This window comes from Cylas formicarius, unplaced genomic scaffold (genome assembly GCF_029955315.1).
Source record: "Cylas formicarius isolate icCylForm1 unplaced genomic scaffold, icCylForm1.1 PGA_scaffold_8__14_contigs__length_24414737, whole genome shotgun sequence".
NCBI classification, from domain to species: domain Eukaryota; kingdom Metazoa; phylum Arthropoda; class Insecta; order Coleoptera; family Brentidae; genus Cylas; species Cylas formicarius.
Window position 1 is genome coordinate 14,538,643 of NW_026844361.1, and position 9,672 is coordinate 14,548,314.

General features: G+C 35.6%; 1 protein-coding gene across 1 annotated transcript; it reads left to right on the forward strand.

The window, feature by feature from the left end:
* Positions 1–2,443: 2,443 nt before the first annotated feature.
* On the forward strand, positions 2,444–8,963 carry LOC132706466 (homeobox protein Hox-D3-like). Its single transcript, XM_060677815.1, has 3 exons — positions 2,444–2,665; positions 3,806–3,974; positions 8,209–8,963. Exons 1-3 carry the CDS (start codon positions 2,444–2,446, stop codon positions 8,961–8,963), a joined length of 1,146 nt encoding a protein of 381 aa, XP_060533798.1.
* Positions 8,964–9,672: the final 709 nt, after the last annotated feature.

Below are 9,672 nucleotides of genomic sequence, written 5' to 3' on the forward strand. Positions count from 1 at the left end.
ATAGACGGTCATAAAATCAAGACAAAAAGTGCCTCGGTATTTTACCTTCTTCCACTGGTATACTAAGAATAGTAAAACCCACCGGTTTACCTGCCACTCGCCAGAGATAGCTCCAATTACCGTATAATTAATTACAGTAGTTTCCACTACAAAACAGGGTGGCAGTTTTGAAAAACTGGTGCCGAAACCCGAAAGGCCGTCTTTAATTTTTATGGATAATGCACGATATCATTTTAGACTAAGTGAACGTGTACCAAAGAGAAGAAAATTATTGTTATAAATGGTCTAAGATGTGTCTAAATTTTCAAAAATTACAAATCTGACTTGCCGTATGCTACAGACGAAATAATTGCTGAAATGGGTTACCAAGGTGCAAGATTGCCTCCTTACCATTGTATATTTAATGTCATCGAATTGGAGTGGCTCAGTGCAAAATATTTAAAAAAAATACTGATACTGCAGTCGTATATGTTTGGAATGCAGCTTTCCAGGCAGTTACGAAAGAAAATTACGTCAATTGCATAACACAAATACAATAAAAGAATGCTGGGAAAAAGAGAATACACTTGATACAACGCTATTGTACGACCAAAAATATAGTGCATTTATTATTTTGACGTTTTAAGTATTTTACGGTACCTTAATCGCGGACCTTCGCAAGCCCGTATTAAAACCCATCCCAACAGATGTTTATTCTGCATCCTAACGAATATTTGTAAAAACTTGAAATGTTTATTTTAAAAGTAAATGAACCTTTTTAAATTTGATTAAGCATTGATGCTGCGGGGTCGAAGCGTTTATTTTAACATCAGGTGATAAGAGTTTAATCCAAATTGCAATATGTTCATATATATATTACGGAGGTATTTGAATATGATCCTACAAGTAAGTACTTATTTGACCCTGCGAGGTTGTTTTCACTGAATATTTCTAGATAGAACAAGATAAGTGCAAGGATACAACTCCGTCCAGTATTGTGGATGTATTCTTTAAATTTTTGAAGAAACAAATACCCTGTGAGGAAAAGGTCTTAGAAGTCAAAGAGGCTTTACCGAAAAGCAGCAGTTCATAAACATTTTTTATTTCCAGATCTATGCTATAGATCATTTTAATTTACACTCTGTTGAACTGGTAGATTACTTGGGCATGCAGTATAGCGTAGGTGTGATTAATTTACTATTCACTGGTGTTGTGTTACAATCGTGTTTGAAGTATTTTTGTACTCTATTTACCTTACAGGTAAGTTTGAAAATAATCATTTTTGTCGATTAACAAGATCCTTCTTCTTGCATTTTTGTGTCTTCTGCATAGTTCTTCGATTTGTCACCAACAGCAGTCTTTTTTAATAATATAGAATATTTATTAGAACCTTAACATTTTTTAAAGCTTGTTGTTTTTTAACACTTTAATATGTGAAGACCGTGGAATGAAGCAGAAAAAGTGGAGATTATAGTCGAACTACCTCATCAAATATAAAATCCATTTGTCTTCGGATGCTAAACAAATTGTTTTGAATGTTTACCATTTTATAAGAAATTAGGAGAATAGGAGCAGCAATAAAGACAAGTAACATAGAACGAAATACTGTTTTTATTGTTTGTATTTACACGTTTCAAGAAGTGCTCGGTGAAAAAGATTGAAAACCTACTTATATCCCGCTTGTTAGTGTAGGTAGATAAATTCCTAGGACGGTCTTGGAATTGTTACTGGTAAGGGTCTGCTCGGCAGGGTGTTCTATAAGGGGCTGCGGTTTTGGAGTAATAAATAATAGGCAAAGTTAATGACGAGGTCGGTTGTAAAAGCACCATATTTCTGGTCGAGGTATACCGCCACTTGGTATTAAAGTAGACGCAGGATTATTTTCTCGTAGTAGCAGTCCCAATTTTGGCTTTCATAATGAAGACGTTTCGTCGTAAATACAAACTAAATATGGTTCACTTGTATATTTACTCTAGGCAAATGATATTTTATAAGGTATGATATATTTTTTCAATTTTTCAATTTTTTTGGTATTGTATTAATTTTTATTGCATAGACAGGCCATAATTTTTTACATTACACATTAAATACATGAGCACGGGCGTACTAGTTCAATTAATAAGTGCCAAGTACAACTGATTCTATCTCCCTTACTCCAAAGTAATGTAATCCATCTGTCTTGCATTGATCAGATAGACATTTAAGGTGGAACAACATCTGTTTATTATTATAAATGGAACAACAATTTATTGTTTTCGTTGCGTAAACCCCAGCCCCTAAAGGTTGACCGGAAAATAAAATCGGGGTAGGCGGATCCGTCGTACCTGATTGGCTAGTAGTCTAAGGTCATTGAAATGGGCTAATGACTTGTCGTAAACATGGTTCCGAGGTAAAACCCGCAGAGGAGTCCGAAATTCGATTAGTTGTGCCGATTACTATCATTTGAAAAGTTCCTAAAGTGACAATGACGAGTCCTGTAAACGTGGTGGAAATCAACGAGTCCAGGAATAAAGCGTTGCCAATAGAATCGGTAACTCCGAGCTCTAGTGGTTCGTCTTCGCCGCCATATTTGGAGTACAGGGACTACACGATCAATAACTTGTGTCGCAACCAGGCTTCTTACGAAGAACCAGAACGAATTGATCAAATGGTAACTTCATTTTTAAATAACATCCAGAGTTTTCCCGTGAGTTAAATCGGAACATGTCAAATATTGTGTGTTTTGTGTTGTTTTATATCTTTGGAGGTCTTTTTATCTAATTGGTTGATAGATTTACTGGGCTTTCACTTCCTGACAAAAGAACATAATGAATACATTTCTTGAGACAACTTGTCCAAAATAATCGGAAATTGGCCGTTCAGAGTTTTCTTAATGAGTAAATTATGTAAAAGCTAACATTTAAAAAGAGAAATACCCTTCAAAGTATAACAAGATTGCTTTAGAAAAATCGTAGAAAAAGCGCGAAGCAGATTTGTATTTAAAGAAAGAAGTCGTTTCGCGAATTCTTGTCCTAGAAGGGCACATTGTTTTTCTACATTCGAAAAATCGATCTAATTGTATTGTGTACACCCTGCATGGTAGACGAAACCTGAAGCTCTCTCTCTCGACACAATATTCAAGACTGTTTAAATCAAATTATGTTATGTTTTATAGTTTTTCATTCACGGCTACTAATTTATCCGCGAAAACGGCAATTTTCATACTCTTTTAGATTATTTTACCTATAATTGACAAACCCTACGCGAAATTGAAAAAATTCCACAAATGGAGGTTATAGCCATGGCTCTTCCACGTTTCTAGGTCAAAGAATTTTTCCAAAATAGTAAATCCTGTTCGAGAAAATAAGTTGTTTCTGAAAAAATGGCGTCTTGACTGAGCCCCCGAAATAGGGATTTTAATATGGATTTTTTCAAATATGTATGTGATAGATAAAAACCGCAAATACAAGAATTGTAGCTCTTGATTTCGCCTATGACACGGTTTGAACCGATTATCTATTTTTACGATTTTTGATTTGCGGTTAATAATTTATTGTGTAAAAGAACAATTTTTTAGGTCTTTTATATTTTTGCATATGATTTGAAAACTGGACCTTCCGCTTCTGCTGGTTAAAGAATTTTGCCGATCAAGTGAACGATTATGGAGAAAAACATATTTTTCTGGAAGGCAAAGTTACAATTTTTTTTTTTTAAATACTTTGTAAAGCCCCTTACACGTGCGATTTTTTATCTATTTTAGCGAAGCTGGACATCTCGCTTAACTCAAGATGACCCGCAAATAGATCTTGGAAAGTGTTTTGTAAAAATTGTAATTTTTATGTTGTAGACCGATCAACTGAGTGCCAACTACGAGTGGAGTTTAACCTCCTCCTCTGCGCAGATTTCCCATTGCTATCAAGAGCCGACCCATAAACCTTTCCTTCCGTTTAACAAGACCTACGACGTTCTCCCGTCGTACGAAGAGGCCGGAGTTAACTCCGATGTTGTCTCCAACAGTGAGTACCTTTTGTTCCTCTGCAGAAGCCAATACAATGATTGACGAAACGTCAGCAGAAATTTTGTAAATAGTGTTACAGTAGCCAGTGGAAGTTTCTTAAAAAAAAGGAGTTGATTGACTGACAATGTTCTTAGCTAAGGGTTAACTTGAGTATATATTTTTATGCCATAATATGTACCCGGTATCGTATTTTGGGCACTTTTATGGGGTATCTCGGGTGTGGTACTTTTTTGTGAAATTAAAGATGCCGTGTAACAAGACTATCGTGGCCCTCCGGGTTTTTGAGATGCAGGGTGAAGTAAAAAACTATCGATTGTGGGACCACCCCGTATCTCCGTTGCCTTATTTTGAAACACCCTAGATTTTATAAAATTGTTTTTTCTTTACACTTGAAAACTAAAATAGGAATTTTTTATTATCGATCCATGGAAGCAATAGTGCGAAAATATATGGGTGGTTATAAATGACCAAAAAAATATTTGTTCTAATTTAATTAAATTAATTTCATATATACAGCTTTTATTACAAAAATTGGCGGTTTAGAAGTCACGGCCAATTTTCTGCAACAACTCGGCTATTTTATTTCAAATCTAACTTAAGCTCCATAATAACCAATTATAATTTTTTTACACGTTAGAAGCGCAAGGTAATAGAACTTACTACTAATTACAAAACATTTTCTACATAACCTCAATCTTGGGCAATGCAAGTGGTGTATATATGGTTTCAATTTCCTTAATAGCATTAAGTGTTTCTACCTCTCGCCGAATTCTAATTTTTAAGTCTTGAACACTTTTTTTATGCAGCTCCATAAAAAAGTCTAGGGATGTCAAGTCAGGGCTTGCCTATTAATGCTGCGATATTTTTAAAATTTCTGATGCTATTTTGCAAATTGTTGGAAAAAATATTATCCGGCTATTCAACATGGCTGTTAATTTTCTTCTTTTTCGATATAAACGCATTTGTAAATTTGATAAGATCATATCCTAAGTCGTATTGCAACATCGGGTATATCTGTTGGGTACATTGTTGTTGACCTATAACAGATAGAATAGAGTTAATTGGTTTATTTATCGTGCTTATCGCGCAAGGATATGCAGTAAGAAGAATTTTTTCATATTGACGTCGAACCTGCTTGTCATTTTTACGAATTTCCGGTTGATAATCGTCGAAACCGAAAGTAAATCATAAAGAATTTTTGCATCGTTTTATTTAAACAAATTATACCTCTCTTCGATTCGCTTGCAATCACAAGCAGTGGCATATTGCATATTTTATATAATTTACACCGAAAAAGCTTATGTTTAGCTGATAAAAAATGTTGGAATTAAAAAATATATATCTGTTGACTCGAATTTATTCTCAAATTTCTTTTACTTACGATGCATATAACGATTCCATTATATAGAGAATCGGTAGTAAAGAAAAATAAAATGTAAACAAAAGAAAATGGCAGTAAGTGGTTGTGGAAATAATTCTGTGATGAATTAAAAATTATGCGAAAATCAGCACTTGATTTATCTCATAACACGTGTTTAATGTTGTTTCGAAACAGTTGATGCACCACAGTTAGCGTATTCTGCCTGGTATTTACATTGCGGGTTTCATAACCAAAAACTAGCTTATCTTTTAAATAGGGAGGGCTAGAAGCCTTATTGTCTATTCTCGGCAACTGCCCCAATTTAATTATAGAGGATACGTGGTCACATTTGCATAAGCCATACACGAACCTGCAACAGCTGTTCTGTATTTTTTGATAACATTGTTGCATTTTTCGAAAAATCCGAGAGTCATACATACAATCTTAACTGCGACTCAGCCGACTCACCTTTCACCAGTATGAGAATCAGCCATCCGAGACAATGCTCATTCCATTCCTTTAGCTCTGCCCCCTCAATCTATAGGGTGTTCGGAAATTGAGTTCTAAATCTTCGACTAAAGATTTAACGTGGTAAAATAATGGTAATAGTCAGGTAACAAAAATCGAAATTCATTTTTAATTTTAATCTAATTTAATTAATTTTATTTTTAACGTATTGGAAATAGAACAAATTGCGCTAAGCAGAATCAAAAATCCTCAAAAATTGTTATTCTTGTTTTAAGTCGATAAGTGTTATCGTTTAGCCAAATCTATTTTTGTATTTTCGGCGAATTTCACCCGTAAATTTTACCTAACAGGAGTTAATGAAATTTGAAAAAGTCATTATCACAATCCGTTAAAAATTAGTTTCTATTAAAAGAACTCATTTTCCAACTACTACTGTGATGACCCAGCAGGAATATTCAAATATTGAACATCGCGATATGCATTTTTGCTACGGAAGAGCGAATCGTAATGCAGATCAACCACGACGGCTTATTCCAATACAAGCGTGCTATATGATAAGATATTCTATCAAAAAATACAGAAGACTTGGAGAATATGAATAAATGGGACTGACGAGGCTCCATTCAGTCATCATGACATTGTAAGTTTTCGAAATATGCATCAGTGGAGATCCACATGCAAAAATTGAAGCAGTGATTATAGGAGATAATCTTATAGTTTTTACTTGGTGCATGTAGTTCCTTGTTTAAAATTTTTTATTAGAGAATCTTTTGCGACAACTGGGCTGTTATTACATTATCAAAAGAAATTGAAGAAAATTTTTTATAGAAAAGAACAATATAACGTCTTGTAAATTTCGATTGTATTTTTTAAAACTTTTGCACATACCGTCTAACTTACTCATATATCGGAGTTGAGGGTTGTGAGCAGTGGCATGCCCCAGGGCTCCGTCTTGGGTCCGCTATTGTTCACTATTTACATCAATGACTTGTATCATTTTCTGTTCCCCAATAAATGTACACTTTATGCGGATGATACATCGTTTGTGACTGATGGCAAAGACTCCAATGAACTTATGCACAATGTTGCTAATGTTGAGCGGTTGGCGGAACTTTGGTTCACCAACAATAACCTTAAACTAAACACAGATAAGACACAACGTCTTGTTTTCTCAAATAATAATAATCTACTGGAGGGCAAAAGTGTAATGCTCTTGGGAGTAAGGCTTGACGATGGTTTAAATGCGTTTTGTTCTATCTACAAAAAGCATTGGACTTGGTCGATGTTGATATTTTAGTGAAGAAGCTTTGTTCATATGGTATTAGAGGTAACGCCCTACATTGGTTAAGGTCTTTCCTTGAGAGTCGTTAGCAGTTTGTCATATTACGAAATACCTTAGGTTTTGAATGCGTCTCTGTCTAACGGTCAGTGAATTGCGGTGAACCTCAGGGAAGTTTACTCGGTCCTTTATTGTTCATAGTGGTAATAAATGACGTGTTTTCATCTTTCCCCATACTTGCTTTTCCCTTTTTGCGGATAATGCTGTTTCTACCCCTTCTGCAGGTTCATCTGAGCGACTTACCATTACAACCAAGACAACTAATGAACAGAAATTAACAAATTAATATTAAATGAAAGTAAAACTAAGATGATCGCCTTTTCAACACGGGATTTAAATAAGAGTTTAGGTAGATCACATTCTCATTGCTCATTACTACAAATACAAATGTACCGTATTTCCTATGTCTATTTCTGTTTCAACTACGCCTTGGTTTGTTGGGGTGGTTCTCCACGTGCGGAGCAAGACTTTAGGATGCATAAACGCATTTTACGGACTATACTGTTTAAGCCGTGGAATTGTTCATGTCCATAGGCGACACGAAAAAGAGTTTCTTACAAAAGTTTCGTGGGCTCTCCTGACGATTTAAAATATTATAATTTTGTTTATACAGGATGTCCCAAAAGTGTCTCGCTCGATATCAACTTTGTTATTTTAAATGGGAAAGCATATAGATCTCGACGTTTTTGGAATCCTAGGTTAAAATAAAGATCACTTTCTTAAGAAATTCCTATCCAAATTTTGCATAGCTTATGCAGAAATTGAGGTTATGTGTTTTCTTTTCCATATTTTGATTGAGAAAATTTAACCACAGCACACAAATAGCGAATTCAATTAACAAAATCTCAGGATTTTCAATCTTGTTGTTTATTGTCTTGCGGTGATTTCCAGGAATATAACCTTCAAGGTGGGAGTTTCTGGCAAGTATTTTTGATGACCAGATTGTTCTCATCACAGAATTGGATGAGTTTTCCGCCCCTGTCGTTCCTTTCTTCAACACTTGTTGCTCAAGTCTCATTTATAAGTCTTCATTCGTCGATTTAAATGTATCTCGTTTTTTTTTAGATTACGATGCGGTTAGCAACGTTTCGCCGCTGCAGAGCAAGGCAAATCAGCCTATCTCGAAGCGGGCCCGAACGCAATACACCTCACATCAGCTCATCGAACTGGAGAAAGAGTTCAGCAGCGGCAAATACCTGTGCAGGCCGAAGCGGATACATTTGGCGAACCAGCTGAAGCTGACGGAAAAACAGATCAAGGTGTGGTTCCAAAACAGGAGGATGAAATTCAAGAAAGAAAACAAGGTGAAGAACATTGCTGCTTATCGGGAAACCTCCAACGCGTCATCTCCCGGCGACTCACCGTCGAACCACGGGACCCAAAAGGCTTATCACTCTTCCGACTCGGACATCGTCAACAGGCTGATAAGTCACTCGGCAGTGATTCAAAACGCTTACAATTATTCTCCCCCTCTGTCGGTACCGGCTACGTATCAGACCGGCCAGTGGACCGGTCCGGTTTGTCATCAGTCCGGTTTCAACTTGCAAATAACAGAAAACAGTTTTCCCGAATACGCCCCGGCCTACAATTACCAGAATTACTCTGTATCCGGTTACGAATGCAATTTGGGGTCGGCAGTATTTCAAAACCAAAAGTCCTTCTCGCCGGTTTCCGTCAAAAGGGAGGAGCTGCAACAGTTTGTGGTAGATAGCGAAAAAGAGAGCGAAAATCGGTACGGCACTGATTCGTGGGGTACCGGTCAGCTGGTCGGGACAGGGGCGGCGCAAGCGGCGTGCGCGAAAAGCTTGACGCAACTTTGAGCGGGAAATTTAAACTTTCCGGACTAAGTTAATAATTAATGCAGGGCGACGCAAGAATAACATTAAAAACCAGACGGGCATGTGAAGAGTCGAGACAAGCTGGCATGAAAAAAAAAAGAATAAAAACAGTTGAAAATAACGATTATATCGAATATCCTGTGTTTATATTTTACGAAATTTTGTTTGAATAAAAATTAAAAACCAGTTTTAGGATTGACGCGTTTATTAAAAGCCTATAAATAAAAACTGACAATTTTTCCAATCATTATCTCAATAAATTGAAGATAATCATGATCATGATACTTTTGTGTTGATCGATATGGTATTTTGGCATATTTTTGCTTCTAATTTGCTTGAATATAATGAAATTTGCTTCTTTATTGTCTATTTACTGGTTCATCTAAAATAAAGAAATATTTAAAAATCTGTAGTGTATCTGTTATTTCAGTATAAATAACAATAACATAATACCCGAAGATGAAGGAGCAGATTTAAATGTACCTACAACTGTTGGCATTTTTATGGTTTTAGGAATCTAAGGCAAGCCTGGCAGTGAAGTATCCCGCTCAAGAACTGCACACCTTTCTAAAATCTTCCTTTATAGTTCGATTTTGATATTTATTTTTTTTAATTTATTAATTATTATTATTATTTTATTTTATTTTTTATTTAATTTGTTCTATTTTGTCCCCATCCGAGTTGGATACCC

What these genes read in the sequence shown, in the direction of transcription:
- LOC132706466 (XM_060677815.1), top strand. Translation starts at nt 2,444, where the DNA reads ATGACGAGTCCTGTAAACGTGGTGGAAATCAACGAGTCCAGGAATAAA. An exon ending in ATAACATCCAGAGTTTTCCC is followed by an intron (nt 2,666 to 3,805) that starts GTGAGTTAAATC and finishes TTTATGTTGTAG; the next exon opens with ACCGATCAACTGAGTGCCAA. An exon ending in CTCCGATGTTGTCTCCAACA is followed by an intron (nt 3,975 to 8,208) that starts GTGAGTACCTTT and finishes GTTTTTTTTTAG; the next exon opens with ATTACGATGCGGTTAGCAAC.